An 18,622-nucleotide genomic window follows, 5' to 3' on the forward strand; every position below is an offset into this window, starting at 1 on the left:
GCTTAGCTTTAGCTTGTGTGTAATGTAAGTGAATTAGATTAATAAGAGCAATGGGTATATTAAAAAAGAAAACGGGTCCATTTCGATTTCTTGTGGACTTGAAACCAAGTTCATATTCAGTCTAAATCCTAACCTATTAGTTTTGCCATGACTCAGATGGTGACGCACTGACCTGCATGAGATACATGAGGACAGCTACTCATCTTCAGCAGCTTGAGCGTGTCACTGTTGTTGGCGACCAGTACCTTCAGGGAAGGGTCATCAACCGGTGTGTCATCCATTTTTATAGAGGACAGAGACTTGGAATTCAAAAACACCACCGTCAGTGCTGAGACAAAGTGTGACTGAGAACAGACCAGACAAGACAGGCAAAGTCAGTGCCTCTGGCTTCTCATACCCTTTACATGAAGCATTATTTCATTATTTCATGAGGTCACCCCGCTATGGTGCTATTTGTTTTGTAGGCATGCTGGTTAATTTTCAAACATGTCATGAACTATCAACATAAAACTTATATTCTTTAAATTTAATACATGAACATGCTGTTTGTTAAAACTACAACAATATAATAACTACAAGAATACAGTACAGTGAAAATCATGTTTCATGTATTGTTGATTTTGTTATTTTTCTAGTTATCTAACATCAAATCCTCAGTAAGGTTAGAGCTTTTAAAGGGATAATTCACCCAAAAATGAATATTCTGACATCATTTACTCACCCTCAAGTTTTTTCCAAACCTGCATGAGTTTCTTTCTTTTGTTGAACACAGAAGAAGATATTTTGAAGAATTTTGGTAACCAAACCGTTTCTAGTCCCCATTGACTTCCATAGTGTTCTTTATTTTATTCATACTATGGTAGTCAATGGGGTCCATCAACTGTTTGGTTCCCCATATCCTCAAAATATCTTCTTTTGTGTTCAACAGAAGAAAGAAACCCATGCAGGTTTAAAACAACTTGAGGCCTTGTTCAAACATAATTTTGTGTTTAAAGATATTTCAAGCTAATTTTGGTTTGTTGAAGTGGTAATAAGTTCATCCTTTTCCACCAGTTTGACTCAATTAGGCCAATAGATGTTGCCTCTTTCTGGAATTGAATCCACTGGTGTAACTGGACAGTGTTACTAATATTTGCTTTGTTTTATAGAGTGCATTAGTGCCCACCAGCTTTTCAGTGCCATTTGTTCTGGAAGTATTTATTCCATTCATTTTTTCCATAGGGAATAATAATAAAAAAAAAAAAGTATTCTTAAACGTGTTTAAGCCATGAACCAATTCAGCCAGCTACGAGGTGAATCACAACATTACAAACTTTGATTTGAAGCAAAAAGTATTTGAAATTCGGACAAAAAGGCAGAAGACTGTGAACGGCTTTAGTGAGGGAAAGAACTACAATCCCATGAAGCACTGCTGTGCTTACACGCATATATACACACAAAATACACACAAATATTTAAGTATTTTGAAAGCAAAAAGCGAGACTCAACAACTTGAATAAATCATTCGCAGTGCTTCATGAACTGAGCGTTTCCTTTAGAGCTCTTTTGGCACAGTTTGCTCGCCGCAACTATCTGATTGGTGGAGTGTTCTGTAGAGCATCATGGGTAATGTAGTTTTCTCACCACAAATTCAGATGTTAAACACAAATATTTAAAAAATAAGTTCAAAAAGATGGCTTTAACAGAAGCATATAACATTGATTTACAACCTCTGAGCTTACATTAGGTCTGTTTTTGTACGGTAGATTATTTCCTCATCAGAAAGTTTTGAGAAGAACCTCATCCATTGCCTCCTTATATGGCCCTGACCTCAACAGAGAACACTAGACAGAGTGAAATGACGCTTGAAGGATAATTCAGCATCCAGGTGAGGGCACTGACTCATCCAGATCTTTCTGGATGTTGTATAATATGACGACAGTAAATAGAAATAAGGACACAAACAACAGAGCCATCTGGAAGCCATCACACTGATCTGTGATGAATCTCCTCCATCAAGATGGTACCTTTTGAGTGCTGTACAGTTAAATAAAGAAGCACAGCTTTCTTTGTTTTTAAATCTTTTGTGACTAAGCAAGCCACAACGAGCTTCAACTTGTCACTTTCAATACTAGTTATACAGCGGTGTTTCAAACTGTCAGGATTTTGTGGAGGGTGAAATTACATGGTAGAAGTTTGACAGCTGAGACATTCTAGTAGTTTTGAACAAGCGACAAGTTTTAAAACAGATGTTGGATGTCATATTCAGCTGGTATGTCGTACGGAAAGGGTGAGCAAGTTTCTGTTGTACCTCAGACACGTCCATGATGCTTGGTCATGCTGTGGAAATCAGACCCAGTGTCTAAACAGTGCAGTTCACCAGCTGTGAGAGCATGTCTCAGGCTGCTCCAGATTCTGTGCAGCTGTCAACCTGGAAACATATATTTTTTATCTTTTATATTTTAAAATCTTTTGGTATTTTTAAAATTACAATTTTGATCTTTTTCTTAATTATTTTCTTAAAACTACATACTGCACATGCATAACATTTTGTTTTGTTTTTTAGACATCAAGATCAGATGGATCTTTACAAAAATGTACTTTTGTGAATTACACAAACACACTATTCATTGAGGTTTTAAAACAGTCAGAGCATTATATATTAATATTATGTGATCATATAAGTACATTACCATTCAAATGTTTGGGGTCAGTAATTATTATTTTTTATTAATTAATACTTTTATTCGTCAAGATGAACACATTAAACAGATCAAAGTGACAGTTTTCAACATTGATAAAAATCAGAAATGTTTCTTGAGCATTAAATCATTATATTAGAATGATTTCTGAAGGATCATGTGACACTGAAGACTGGAGTAATGATGCTGAAAATGCAGCTTTGCATCTCAGGAATAAATTACATTTTAAAATATATTAAAAGAGAAAAGTTATTTTAAATTGTAAAAATATTTCACAATAATACTGTTTTTACTGTATTTTTTATCAAATAAATGCAGCCTTGGTGAACATGAGAGACTTCTTTCAAAAACAAAGAAATCTTACGACCCAAAACTTTTGATCGCTAGTGTACTGTATACAGTATGTAGATCATTTCCATGAATGATGTGACAGTATCACCCTTTCTAAAACTGACCTACCTTGAAGCTCATATACTGCAGGTGCTGAGCATGTCTTTTGATGATCTTCTGGATGAGAGGTGCGTGGACCTCAGGTGAGATGTATCTGGCTGGTTCAGCTCAAATGCAAATCTCCTCCAAAGATCTGGGATGTGAAAGACGTCGTTCCACCAGCGAAAAGCCCGGTCCACCAGAGACAGTGGAATATGTGCAGGACCACGTGGTGACCATGTGGACCTCCCATTTCTTCAGTGGGATTCTGCTGTGAGGTGGAAGACCCTGTTTGGATGTACTGTAAGACTTGAGAAATTAGAAAATGCCGGGCAGTCTACTTGAGGAACGACCACTCCCTGAGAAGACAAAGGACCTTTCTGGAAATTAACATTTGAACTCTCTCTTGTGAAACTAGCACCACCATTCGAGACGCAAGTCTCACCGAAGCAATCCTAATCTACATCTTTTTCCCTTGACCCCCCATTCCCCCGTTCCCTCTTTCTATCATGCTGAGATCACCTGAAATTCACCCAAAGATCTATATGGTTTACTGTGAATAATTATCATACAGTATTACACGTTTGGTATCATTTGAAATGTCTCAGTGCGACTGGTACAAAGGTCTCATTCCCAAAGAAGTCAAACAAAAGGTAATAAGGTATGTAAGAGATAAATCGCACACCGAGGAGGGTGTGTCGTCCAGGCAAAATGGCATCCTGCTCTCAAAGGTGTAAACTCAATACAAATTCACATTTTTAGTAAATCTTTACATTTGAAAAGAGGTTTCTGCCTTGGTCTGTGTATTTATGGAGATGCTGAAGAAGGCTCAGGGCGATTTGTAATGAGATCTGCCCATAATTATTATTATGTATTTCTTGAGTCAGGTACATCTTTTTCTCTTTATTCCAGATCATTTGATGTTTTGTATTGATTATCTTTGAACTGATTATGTAATTGGCATGGTACACAATAAATAAATGACATTATAAATTGTAAACATTTGATTTTATTCTAACTGACTCTGACATTATTTTCAGTAAAGAGTTAAAAAGAATAGTTAAACTTTCGCTCACATTTAATGATGCACAGATATCATTAAAACATTTTCATTTATGGAGTTGGATGAAATAACGAGGTAATGCATAGGAACATTTTTATTTCATTTAAACAATTTACTTTGCCACGAGGAAAGACAGTAACGCGCAAAAACCTTCACCCGCTGACCGGATGCCTCTATTGGACTGATCCTGTTTAGTGGAAAAATCCCAGGATTCAAGACACATACAGTATAGGATATACAGTGCTGAAAAGTCTTTGACCACACTGGGAATATAGGATTTTTTTTAAAAGCTGTAACTTACGGAGCCACTAAAGGGATATGGGTGTGGAAAGAATTTGGGATGGGAAAATATATATTTTTCAAATCTTTTGCATTCTCTCGCAAAACCTGTTGTGAACACAAATATATTTGCAAGAGAACGCAAAAGATTTGGAAAATATTTTTTACTCCCATCCCAAATTTTTTCCACCACCATGTCCCTTTAGGGGTTCCCTAATAACTAAACAGGATTTTGAAAAATGTACTCACTAATACAAATATGACATTTACTATGTGAATTCAAAAGGTCAGATGATCTTTCTTCCACTGCAGCACAAGAACTTGATTTTGCAGCTCAAGCTGATACCAAATAACCTACTAAGAAATTCCCAGATTTTAGACTAGTTAGGCTATTTGTTCAAGTAAACTTTTTAAACAAATTGATATGCTGACAATATCATTTGTAATGAAACTTTTGCATTACAGTATTTAATCAGAAAATGCAGTATTTCACTAATGGGTCAGATGTTTTGATTGCACACTGTGTATTGTATTATATACAGTACACAGCCTACTATGGGCATACTAAAACTAAACAACCAATACATAAAAATACAGTTAGTATGGCATATTGGTCACAAATCAATGTTTCCTAAGCGATGGTTTCTCTCTATATTTCTTTTACTGTCTCTATGCTATATATCCTACCTTGTAAATGGCTACAGCCCACGCCTTATATAGACACATATAGCCTACAGACCCCAAATCTTAGCAACATACTGATATGTTCAAGCCAACGTTGTAGGCTACACCATGAGGAAACCATATATCGCTGAAGTCGTCTAATAAGATACTTATCTTCGCCTACTTGTTCCAAGCTTCCTCATCAACATAGAAAGGCATACCATCCCAAAACACATTATTTTATGCTGTGAAGCTTTACTTGCAATTTACACAATCTGTGACTACTATGATTATCTGTTGCTCCCACAGCTCCACTGCTCTCTGGACTGGGAGGCCACTGGCACGTGAGCGCGAGAGAACATGATGGATCAGACTCGCGCGCGACAACTCCACCAGAGCGCGCGCATCCTATAGATGTCATTTCATTCAAGACAAATTGTCATTGTGTTTTTGATCAGGTCATTTATAAATGTATCTGAATCCGTCACTGTGTTAAATTTGATGTTTAATGCGCGTGCACATTTACCTTTTTTAATGCTGTGACTGTAGCCTATTTTACAGGCTACTCATTTAATAATGTTGGGTTAAAAATAACCCAACGAGTAACCCAACTATGGGGTTTTACAGCACTTTCCCAACTGTTGGTTATTTTAACCAGCCAGTTGGGTTTAAAGTAACCCAACATCTGAGTTTATTATTTATGGCATTATTTTAATAAATTAAATACACTTTGTTTTCAAATACAGATTGTATTTGTATAAAATAATACATATGTTTTAAAAATATATATTTATTACAAAACTAAATATTGGGGAGTCTAGCATTTACAGCCTAAATATACATAATTGTGTACATACATTCAAAATACACAAGTGTAACAACACACATAATAAATTCAAAACCTATGCAAATGTGTACGAACAGTACACATTAAAAACCTATATTTAAAACCTACACAAAAATGTAGAGTAGACATGTACATAAAATGTATATGCACACAAAAATTCAAACTTAACACATTTAAAACTACACGAGTATAAATTACAAATATTAAATTCAAAACCTATATAAATATGAACAGAATACACAAATTCATAACATTAAATCCTTGAATAAATAAACATAACTTTATTAAAAAGTCATCACTGTACACTGTGCATTGATGTGTTGTTGTAAACAAGTAATAAAACTACACATACTCATGTTGACTATGGCCCTTATGATAATAATCAAAGGTCTTAAGGCAGGAATGTGTTGGAAGATATTTTGAAGAATGTTTGTAACCAATCAGTTGTGGGGCACCATTGACTTCCATAGTATTTTTTACTATGACTGTAAAACAAATACACAATATGCACAAAGATTAGAGATGTTAAACACATGCAAAGCATACAGTATGTGGCATTAAACATCACTTGTGTCTTCACAGAAAAGAAATGTAGCTTGTCATTATGAAATTGAACTAAACAGTGAATCTGAGAGGCATATGCCTCCTCCTAATACAATTATTATAAATAGAAATTCAAGCAAGTGATTGTTTGTGTGTTTGTTGAATAAATGTATCCCTCTAATTAATTTACTCATTGAAGGCTGGCAATAAATGCCAGTATGAAACAATACAATTTAATAGGCTATGATGTAGAATAATAATGTACACATAAATGACTAACAGAGTTGCATATGCCAAGTACTATTTTGCTTGAAATATTTGTATTCTTCATATTACTTGTATGACTCGTGAAGTAAGATTGGGGGCCGGTTGCATAAACTGCTAAGTCGATTTTTTTTCTTCAAGACTGGTCCAAACGGTCCTAACTCTTTAAAGTAAGTTACATAAAAAAGGTACATTGGTCTAATTTGAATAGGAAAAGTAAGACTGTTCAGTTCTTGGTCGAACTAGTATTCGAACACGCAAAGCGAATTGCTCACGTGACTGGGCAGTCTGTCGTCGATCACGTGACTCTGTCAAACCAATACCCGCAAACGGGGGGCTTCACTTGAGATTGTGTTGCGTGCCTCGAAGCTTTGGTGTCAAACGTAACATCACTAAGGCTTTTGTCAAACACCTTGGAAAGCGGCCTGCGACAGCAAAATCCAGCCCAAAGTCGTGTATTGTGACTGAGTGTGAGCTTGCCTTAACGTGGACGCGAACCTACAACAGAGTTCTCGTGCGTGCTGACCAAGACTACGCACTACTGAAGCACTTGAACCTGCCACGACGTCTTGAACAGTCTGCGCAGTTGCAGCGGCTGTTGATGTCCTCGAACACACTGGGAGAGATTTGCGTCTTGTTGTGGTCCGCGCGCCCGGATGATGATAGCCCAATATCCCGCATGGATTTAACAATATCCAGCAGGACACACTCTCCTGCTGTGTTTAGTCACTCATCACACATGTTAGTGTTGTGTTTTGTTCGATGTGGACATGTTCTGAGGACGTGAGGTGCTCAAGGCGGCTAGAGATTAGGGAAAGTATATGTTAGCCAGCTAACTGCTGTCAGTGTGAAAGTGACAGTAAAACTTCCCTATCAAGTTAGTGCAACGTCCTGTGAGGATTAAACCTGCTGTTCCAGTGACTCTGCATCATCACTTCGCATGAAAGGTAAAGAAATCAAGCTGTGTTGTGTTCTTCACGTCTGCTGTTTATGTTAGCTTCGGGACAGAGAGCTCAAACGAGGGACATGTTGACTAATGTAACTTAACTACGTTAAGGTTAAACAAATGAAACCTTATTGTGTTTCAGTAAATGATAATTCTTATGTTTCCTAGATCATCTAATGTCATCAAGTGAGATAAAATATCCACTTTGAGTTTTGTTTATGATTTAGAAGTCTTGTTTTAAAATATAGAAACTCATGCTTGTGGAATAAGAATTGTGTAATATTGATTTATTCTGTTGTACGTTAGCCTACGTTGCCTTAGTCACGTTCACACATTAGCCTATATCTCCTGGAACTTCTGGAAGTGAGGCTTTAACTCGAATTTAATTTAAATGTGTGTTAGTAACATTCAGAGGGTGTTTAGTGTGGTAATTGTTTATTATTAAGAAAGCCAAGTCTGTTTTATGAGACTGTTATTAAAGTCTTGTTAACGGTTTGTTATGTTTAAGACTAGCAAAACGTGCGTAAAAGTACAATCTTTTGGTCGTGCGTCTCGGTACCTTGAAAATATCTTGCTTTATATTTTCATTAGGGCTGTCAAATCGATTAATCGCATCTAACATAAAAGTTTGTGTCTATATATTATACTGTGTACACACACACACACACACACACACACACACACACACACACACACACACACACATATACAGTACAGGCCAAAAGTTTGGACACATTACTATTTTTAATGTTTTTGAAAGAAGTTTCTTCTGCTCATCAAGCCTGCATTTATTTGATCAAAAATACAGAAAAAAATGTAATATTGTGATATATTATTACAATTTAAAATAATTGGTTTTCAATTTATTATACTTTAAATTATCATTTATTTCGGTGATGCAAAGCTGAATTTTCAGGATCATTACTCCAGTCTATCACATGATCCTTTAGAAATCATTCTAATATGATGATTCATTATCAAAGTTGGAAACAGTTCTGCTGCTTAATATTTTTTCATAACCTGTGATAATTTTTTAGGATAGCCTACTTTGATGAATAAAAAAAAGAAAAAGAAAAAAGAAAAGAAAAAAAAAGAAGCAAATGTTTTCAAGATAGAAATCTTTTATAACAACAATATACACTACTGGTCAGTAATTTGGGGTCAGTAATTTTTTTCTTTATTTTTTTTTAAATAAATCAATACTTTTATTCAGCAAGGATGTGTTAAATTGATAAAAAGTGATAATAAAGAAGATTTATATTAAAAATATTTTTTTTTATTTTGAATTAATGCAGTTCTTTTTAACCTTTTATTCATCAAATATATTAGGCAGCAGAACTGTTTCCAACACTCATAATAAATCAGAATATTAGAATGATTTCTAAAGGATCATGTGATTGACTGGATGTCACATGTGACACTGAAGACTGGAGTAATGATCCTGAAAATTCAGCTTTGCATCACCGAAATAAATGATAATTTAAAGTATAATACATTGAAAACCAATTATTTTAAATTGTAATAATATATCACAATATTACATTTTTTTTCTGTATTTTTGATCAAATAAATGCAGGCTTGATGAGCAAAAGAAACTTCTTTCAAAAACATTAAAAATAGTAATGTGTCCAAACTTTTGGCCTGTACTGTATATATATATATATTATATATATATATATATATATATATATATATATATATATATATATATATATATATATATATATATATATATATAACAAACTTTTATGATTAGATGCGATTAATCGATTTGACAGCCCTAATTGTTTTTCATAGTTTGCTTTTGCATTTGAAACATCCAGCAAAACGGCCTAGAATCACTGAGTTTGGTCGTATTTGCTTCACAGTTTGTTGTCTAAAGTGTTTGCAAGCATGGGAATGACTGATGTTTGCTCTTGTGGGTCAGAAAGCTGCTTGTGTGTCCACTGTCCAGTGATTGACACTTGCATGTTATTTTTTGCCTACTCATTTGTACATGCCCTGTTTTCTCTTCTGTTCCAGAGGAGGAATGGCGTTGAGCACTAAACTGTGTCGTGTGACTCTGGGGGTCGAGGGCATGACCTGCGGCTCCTGTGTTCAGTCCATCGAGGGCCGGATTGGGGGTCTGCCAGGCGTCATTCATATACAGGTGAGAGTGACTTTAATGCCATCATGTCACATAAACACAATAATGAGTGAGTGTAAATGTGATTACCTCTGTTATTATCTTTATCTGTTATATACATTTTTTTATGAATTATGATTTGTTGCAATTGCTTGGTCGATTAACAAAAGAGTTAACTCTTCCTTGTGTGAGTTTCAAAATATACCAACAACAGTCTATAAGCATTTTCTTTTAGTGAATTAACATTATGTAAAATATGTTTTGTAATGTCAAATTGTAGTGTGTGTGTGTTTGATCAAAAATACAGTAAAAACTATAATATTGTGAAATATTATTACATTATATTTTTATGATTTAAAATGACTGTTTACAAAAAATAGTAGGCCTAAATGTTTTCAACATTGATGATAATAATAAGAAATGTTTCTTGCGTATCAGATCAGCATATTATTATGATTTCTGAAGGAACATGTGACACTGAAGACTGAAGGAATGATGCTGAAAATACAGATTTGATCACAGCAATAAATTACATTTTACAATATATTAAAATGGAAATGAGTAGTAATTTGTTATAATACTTTACTCTGTTTTGTCTAGGGGTGTGCCATATCATACCGTCCACGATAATACCGGTATAAATTTTTACATGATAAAAAAGTGTCATATCGCGATATCACTGATATAGCGATGCAATGACGTATGGCGCATTACGTTCCTTAGCACGCACAATAAAAACACCTGTCTGAGCGCGAGAGCAGCAAGTCAGCCTCCAATGACGATTTAGTACCTAAAAAGGAGCTACTTCAATAGTATTTTAATAATTCCCGCAGGTCTACCACTTATAATGCGGGAAATTCCCCCGCAAATATTGATTTTACCAACTGCGTGAGTTTTCAGCGGTGCCGCGTCTTCTCTCTCTCTCGCTTTCAAAATGGGTTGCACAAGTCAAGCGTCGATACCACACTCTTGTGTTTAGCAGTCAGGACATGACGGAATTGTCTTTTGTCACTTGCATCGTAACTAAAGTTTATCATTTTCACTTCTTTTTAAGTCTTATCAGTTTAAACATTTGCGATTTTAAACTATTCAGTACTCTCGCGCGCTCTCTGAGAGATGTTTACTCTGCGTGCATACAGTAAAGCCGCCTCACAAACAGCTCGCGAGTAACAAAAGTTCCATTTCGCGTATTATATTGCTTTAACGGGGGAAAAAACACGCAAAATTGTGTAAAAATTCCGGTCATGGTTAGTATATTCGTAAACAGTCGGTTATGTCTGAAATAACCATAAAACGTGCGTGACAGTGTGACAGACAGTATAACAGTAATGGATCCGGGCACTAGCTCTAAAGGTGACAGCAGCCATATGTGTCTGTCATTAATGTTGTCGTCAAAACAACAAAAGATAGCTTTCATTGTAAGGAATCAGAATTAATAGCCTTTAATTTAATTTAGTCAGGACTAGTGTTATTTTACATTTGATTACCTTATTCAGTTTCTGTAGTATTTCTGAATAGTGTTCTACCTACCCAAAAACGTTTCTCTTTATTTGTATCTTTATTATTTTGTATGTTTTGCTACTTTTTTCAATTTAATTCAAAGATTGAAATCAAGCTTCCTTGTGTTGTGTAAACTCTGAAATACAAAATTACCCAATTGTAAAAACACAATGAGTGAGCAAACATTTAGGTGAGATAAATGTAATAAAAAAAATTGTCAATTTTTTTTTTATATCGTCATAAATATTATTATCGCAAATATTCTTGAAATATCGTGATATAATTTTGAGGCTATATCGCCCACCCCTAGTTTTGTCTTCTATCAATATAATGGTTGTCAGCCACCCTGACAACTTTTAATAAACAATTTTTATAGATCACTATTATCATATCCAACTTCATTGATTGTATATATATATATATATATATATATATATATATATATATATATATATATGAGTTCATTACAAGTCTAACCATACAGTATGATCAGTTCGATGATGATTATGTACCTTTCCAGCTTATGGGCTTTTGATAATGATAATCAATGTAAATGTCATTCTTTATCCCTAAACAAACACATATAAATCTAGCTAAGCCACTGATTAAATTTCCAGGTGTCCTTTTTCCATGAATCATTGTATGAGAGGGCCTCTCTGGGTGGCTGACAGAGCAATCTGACCACAATATATGGTGGTAATAATATTTACCAGAGCCTTCCCTCCAGCAACTGTCATGTAATTGAGGAAAGCCACTCGTATGTTGAACTTAGAGACACAGCCTAATTGTTGTAATTCGTCCTGCCCTTTCCCTTAAAACACAGTTACCCTGCAGACATGGGTCAAACAAGCAGATAATCTAATCCTTTGTTTGTCTAAGATGCCATTTTAACCTTTGAAAAGCAAACTGGTGGTATTAGTATTGACCAGTACTGTCAAATGCCAAATACTATAAATGTCTTTGTTACACACAGAAGCAAACAATATGGCTCTGTCTAAGCAAGCGGTCAATATACTGAGCACAAAAAAAAGCAACTCGGAGTAGATTTGTGCCTATTGTGCGAAACAAACTTCCTGTTGTCTCTTCATGAGGATTTCAGGGTTTAAGGGTCATGTGATGATATGAGTGAATCACCAGTGTGAGCTGCCTGAGGAATCACATTGGCTTTATCGTCATGCGATGATCGAGCCACCTCAGCAAAGCACATGCTTAAAGCAATTAAACAATACCTATTTTTCACTAAATATGGGTTAAGACTACATATAACAGAAGCTCATACTCAGAAATGTATCACAACAAGTTTGTTAGAAACATTAACTGGCGTTCCATAATTTTTTAAAAATTGTTTTTGAAAGAAGTCTCTTATGTTCACCCAGGCTTCATTTATTTTATCACTAAAACAGTCATTTTTTACTGCCCCCCCCCCCCCCCCCCCAATGGTAGGGGAAACACTGAGATCTCTTTCAAACAACAGTAAGTTTTAGCTGTCAACAATTTTAATGTTATTCACACCAATGGAGAGTCAATTTAGTATATCATAGATAAACTGCTCCAAATGATGATCTAAATTTATAGCCTAGTGAAAATGCATAACCTAATGAAAGTCTGGAGTGTCAGAGGGCTGCTCTGACATGAACATGATGAAGTTTCATAACCTTTGTAAATGTCTACGCATTTCAGCTATTATACTAGAGGCCAGTGTGTAGGGGGAGACTGCTCTACATTGAACATGTCCAAATCTCAGCTTCCTAGCTTGCTGGAAAGGTTCTCAAGAAAGTTATTTATATTAATTGTCGGCCTCTATGGGTGCTGTTGAGTGATTCACATAGTAGCTATCTGAACTATCATACATATCAACCATTTCAGTACAGCTGGAATCTGTATTAAACAATCAGCATCCAGGGCCACAACTATTTGCTGGGAAATGAAGTGTTGTGCAACCAAAGGCACGTGTGCCATTTATAGTTACTGGAACAATGGTGTTCTACGAGTAACTGTATGGCTTTTATTGGGCAATTTGACTAAGTGTGCTGTAATAGAGGACAGATTAACACATTATGATCTTTTTTGTACCATAGGTGTCTCTGGAGCTGAGCAACGCAACTGTGACATATGACCACACTCGCCATAGTCCAGAATCCTTAGCAGAGGCCATTGAAGATATGGGCTTTGAGTCCAACCTGGCAAACGCTACGTCAACACCAGTTCAAACAGAAACCAAAGTATTCAGCAAAGCAGGCTGTAGCACAGACTCTGTCCAACAGGCGCGGAGCGCACTGGCCCAGACGAAAGGGGTGCTTGAGACACAAGAGAGTGCTGATAACCAAAGCCTGGCTGTCACGTTTGTCCCATCTCTGGTCAGCGTGGAGCAGCTCGGGGAAATGATGCGCTTCCTGGCTCCTGATGATGCTTGCGGCCCAGCGCTCAGTCCACAGGAAGGGCCGACTTCTCGCAGCTCCAGCGGGGTAGAGGCGGTGAAAATGCGTATCGAAGGAATGGTTTGTCTGTCCTGCACTACAACCATCGAGGGCAAGATTGGGAAGTTAAAAGGGGTTGAGAAGATTAAAGGTACCTTTGACATTTACCTTTGCTTGAGTAAAACAATCTCCATTGAACTTTAACATTTACTGGTGAATCGTGTCATGCATTAAGTTTACATTGTAAAATGAAGTTCAAACTCATTGACCTCGTGCTGTCAGTAACTGTTGATAAGAAATCAGATCTTACACAATCTATACATTTAGGTTGACATAATGAAGATGATCTCCACTTTCTCATATCTTGCTTAAAGATGCACAAGTTTTTTTTCCACTGAAAATATTTTATCCCTACATAAATGATAGTACTTTGGAAAAATGTTTAAATTATGCTAGACAGTGACAGTGTATAGTGATCTAGAAGTTTATACCACATAAGGTGGGTCGCCCCCGTTTTTCATTGTTTTACAATGTTCTCCAATTTATGGTGGGTCTGCCATGTTGAGATCACGTGACCAGCTGAGTAGAACTTGATTTATAATCCTTTAACTCTACTATCAGACATTTTCAAAATAAATAGGCTATGCCATAGATAAGTGACAAGTATGATTGCTATTGGACATTTTTTTACATCACCAGTGACCGAAAAGTTACTTTGTCATGCTACATTAATGTTGTCATGATACTGGAATTTCTAACTTTGATAATACCTTGAAAATGTTGATATTCAAAGGCTTTTTTGATACCACAGGGAAAAATTGCCACAACATTAAGGGCATACAATTTTTACCAATTTCTAATTTCATTTACTTTTGACCATAGACAAAGTATTAAAATTAAGTTAATTATTAGTATAATTAACTTATACTCTGCAGTTTGAGATTCCTCATGCCCGACAGCTCTAAGAGATATAATAATAATAATAATAATAAAATATTATTATCATTATTCCTAAGGCATGCACTGTAAAATAAAATAATAAAATAATAAATAATAATAAAATAATATGTTGGTGTATACTCTGGAAAATTAAAACCTTTTCAAATATTCAGAGTCATTAAGTTTTGGAAAACCTGTTTTTATCTGCCCTATTTTGTATCCATTCCACACCAATAGGTCTTAGTATAAATTGAAAGACCATTGTTGTGTCAGTCAGCAATACATAAACATAAATTATTTAAAGGCACAGTAAGCTATTTCTGAGAATCATTGCTGAACACTGTTGATATTTGAAACCAACCCAAACAAACACACCCCTCCCTTCATTGCTCCTCCCTCAAATGCATGATCACGCAATGCAAGAGTGGATGTCCTTTTATCGTAGCTGAAGCAAAGCAAATTAAAGCTCAGCAAAAAATAAAGAGAAGATGACAAATGAACGACAAGGAAGATCAACAAATTTACATACAGTGCACAAGTATCCAAGCAAGAGTTTGTTGTTAGTCGCCAGCAGCACACACTCAAAACCATATTACTCACGTATGAAGCAGAAACAAAGCAACCTCTGTGTCCGTTTTCAGGCCTTCCTGCTTATGTCTCTCCAGCGCTGGAAATCTTTTCTAATATTAACGTGGATCCTAAAGCTCTTGCCTGATCATAGCCCTTCTTTTTCCAGTGATATTCCTCTGAGCTTTTCTCTTTTGTAATGTCTCTCAGCCATCTCTCTTTCTACAGTCTTTCTTCAAATCTCCCTCTTGCTCACCCTCTCTCCTCCCCCATCTTAAGTGTATACGCCCCCTACTGGTGAATGTAGCCATGTTTGGTGTGGTGCTCAGTCCAATCCACTTTCAACAGTGTATTTCAGAAATTGCTTACTGCACCTTTAAGATGAGTGTAAACATATTCTTATTATTAACTCTTGAAGTAACATTTCACGAGTATTGATTTTGGTTTTGTCCATGATTTTTTCAGTCTCTCTAGATTCCCAGGAAGCCACTGTACTTTACCTGCCTTATGTCACCACGGTGGATGAGATTGTGAAACAGATCGAGGTGGCTGGTTTCAAAGCCATTGTTAAGGCCAAACCTCGTCAGTTAAAACTTTCGGCCAGTGAAGTAGAGCGTTTGCTCAGCTCTCCCAAAAAGACTGCCTCCTCTCCTGAGGAGAAGGTTTCTGAACCGTCCACGGACTCCTCGATCACTACACTGATTCAGGTTACAGGAATGCACTGCAAGTCTTGTGTGGTAAATATTCAGGACAATATATCCAAGCTGCCTGGAGTGAGTTCGGTTGTTGTGTCCTTGGAGAACAGGCAAGCTTCAATTCAGCACAACCCAAAACAAGTTTCAGCAGTGGAGCTACAGAAAGCCATTGAGGCCCTTCCTCCAGGGAATTTTAAAGCTATTATCCCAACTTCCCCAGAGCCAAGCTTCCTCCAGCCTCTGGTATCTGTAGCGGAGATCCACATTGAGGGCATGACCTGCGGCTCCTGTGTTCAGTCCATCGAGGGCATGATCTCCCAGAAGAAAGGAGTGAGATCAGCCCAAGTGTCACTAGCCAATCATCAGGGAACTTTTGAGTATGACCCTTTAGTGACTTCCCCTGAAGAGCTGAGGGAATCCATAGAGGACATGGGCTTTGATGCTTTTCTACCTGGTAAATATTCTATATGCCTTCACTACTGACAGTTATAGGCTGGTTAACAACAGTTTTAAAAATTTCCAATTTATGGTGCTTTTTTGTCTTAAATACCTCTGATGCAGCACTTCATATAAGATTGGAGAATAACTTGGTGAATCTGAGGCATCAAACCCAGTTGGTTTTGAACCAGGTGGATTTTGAATGCAACTTCCAAATAAGTGTCTGTCTGGTAATTAAGTAGAATGAATATTGTAGGTAAAAAAAAGGTTAGTTCACCCAAAAATGTAAATTCTGTCAAACCCATATGATTTTTCATCATTGAAACACAAACGAAGATATTTTTAATGTAATCTGTCAGATTTCTTTCCCTCCTTTGAAATGTATTCCACTAAAACATTGATGCTTCAATGTGTTTATAAGGACATCATAAGAAATCCATAATCACTTATATGATGAACAGATTTAATTTAGGCTTATATTCACATGCTTGCTTGATGCGTGAGAACCAATGAGGTTCACTTTTGTGTGTCAGGCAAGTACATTTGCGATTACGTTTACCTTATTTGAGCCATGACTGCCACTGGTGCCCCCTCAAAAAAAAAAAAAAAGGGACAACATCTGGTGAATTTCATGTCCTGGTCATATTTCACCACACAGAACAAAATGATACACAGACGGTAAAGTCTAGTTTAGGAATTTTAAGAATTTCTGGCATTGTGACTTTATTGTCATTACAGTGAAGCACATTTCCTTCCCATTTCCCAATACTGTCATGTGTCTGGATGTTTTAGTTTGGGGGTTTGAGGGAGAAGTTACAGAAATGCAAGTCATCATGATGAAATCAAATCTGCATAAATTTAAGTCAGTACAGTAAATACTACAATGATGTGTAAATAAATATATATATTAGTGTTTCAGTAATAAGAATTGGAAAGAATGCCATAATAGTTCTTCTAGGTGAACATTTATTTTTATTTTTTTTATTATGTGGTGGTGAAATATAAGCCACATATGTTCTTGACAGGTTTTTTGATTCACCCAACAACGATATTTGAACGTTTGTGTTGTTTCTGTTAGCATTTGACTGTACTTTGCAATGCTGTATAGTTTGCCTTTGCCCTAACTGTATATGATCACTGAGGGATTTCTTTAAATTTAAGAAGGCAGGGCAATATCACACACGCACAGCATCTATATAACCCAACTAAACTGTTGTCTGATTACTTTTCAGCTATTGGTATTTTGTAGTTCTAGATGCATGTCCTAAATTGCCATTTCCACTGAAACCAGGTCACTTTTAACTTTGTTCTGCCATTTTTACAGAGACAAATTCATTGGTGCCTTCAGCGGTTAAAAGCCCATCGCCACCAGCGCCGTCTGTCCGCAGCTTATCATTATCTCCAGTCTGGTCAACTGTGAAAGAGATTGAAGCAGAGAGTGATGCTGAACCTTCAACAAACACTATTTCCAAATGTTTTATCCAGATTGGAGGAATGACCTGTGCCTCCTGCGTGGCCAACATTGAGAGGAACCTCAAGAATGAGCATGGTAATCCAAATCAAAATAATGCTAGATTATATTTACACACAGTGATGGTGTCTAAAATTGATCAAACAGAATCTGTATCTCTGTTTCAAAAAAAAAGGAGCAAATGTCATATTAAGTGGTAGATTGTTAGATATGCAAAGGCTCTATGAATATATAAGTATGGTTGTAATTAATTTGCCATTGTCTTTCTTCCACAGGTGTACACTCCGTTTTGGTTGCACTGATGGCCAGTAAAGCCGAGGTTCGATACAGCTCCTCAATCATTGATCCTCAGAGAATAGCAGAGTTTATCCGAGAGCTCGGCTTCACTGCCACAGTCATGGAGAATTACGACGGCTCCGATGGAACCCTGGAGCTTGTGGTACGTTAGCAGGTCCTATTGTTGATTTTTGACCAATTTTTCTATCAACAAAAGTTTGTGGACATCGTGTCTCTTTTCATCAGGTCAGAGGGATGACATGCGCCTCCTGTGTTCACAAAATTGAGTCTAACTTGATGAAGCATAAGGGCATCCTTTATGCTTCAGTTGCCCTGGCAACTAATAAAGCCCACATCAAATATGACCCAGAAGTGACCGGCCCTCGAGACGTAATCAGATGGATCGAGGTGAATTCACATTCATTTTCATGGGAATAAATATGTTCAGATGTACGTTAAGCTTTGTTCCAAAACCTAGT

General features: G+C 36.4%; 1 protein-coding gene across 1 annotated transcript in view; it reads left to right on the forward strand.

The window, feature by feature from the left end:
- Positions 1-7,110: 7,110 nt before the first annotated feature.
- Positions 7,111-18,622, forward strand: part of atp7a (ATPase copper transporting alpha) — a 29,306-nt gene continuing 17,794 nt past the window's right edge. Inside the window, exons 1-7 of the mRNA XM_079892874.1 lie at positions 7,111-7,716; positions 9,738-9,864; positions 13,419-13,908; positions 15,729-16,412; positions 17,721-17,945; positions 18,143-18,306; positions 18,390-18,551. Coding sequence (XP_079749000.1) covers positions 9,745-9,864; positions 13,419-13,908; positions 15,729-16,412; positions 17,721-17,945; positions 18,143-18,306; positions 18,390-18,551 — 1,845 coding nt within the window. The 5' untranslated portion in view covers positions 7,111-7,716; positions 9,738-9,744. The remainder of the gene's footprint in view (positions 7,717-9,737; positions 9,865-13,418; positions 13,909-15,728; positions 16,413-17,720; positions 17,946-18,142; positions 18,307-18,389; positions 18,552-18,622) is intronic.

Source organism: Squalius cephalus (genome assembly GCF_949319135.1).
Source record: "Squalius cephalus genome assembly, chromosome: 14".
Taxonomy (NCBI): Eukaryota; Metazoa; Chordata; class Actinopteri; order Cypriniformes; family Leuciscidae; genus Squalius; species Squalius cephalus.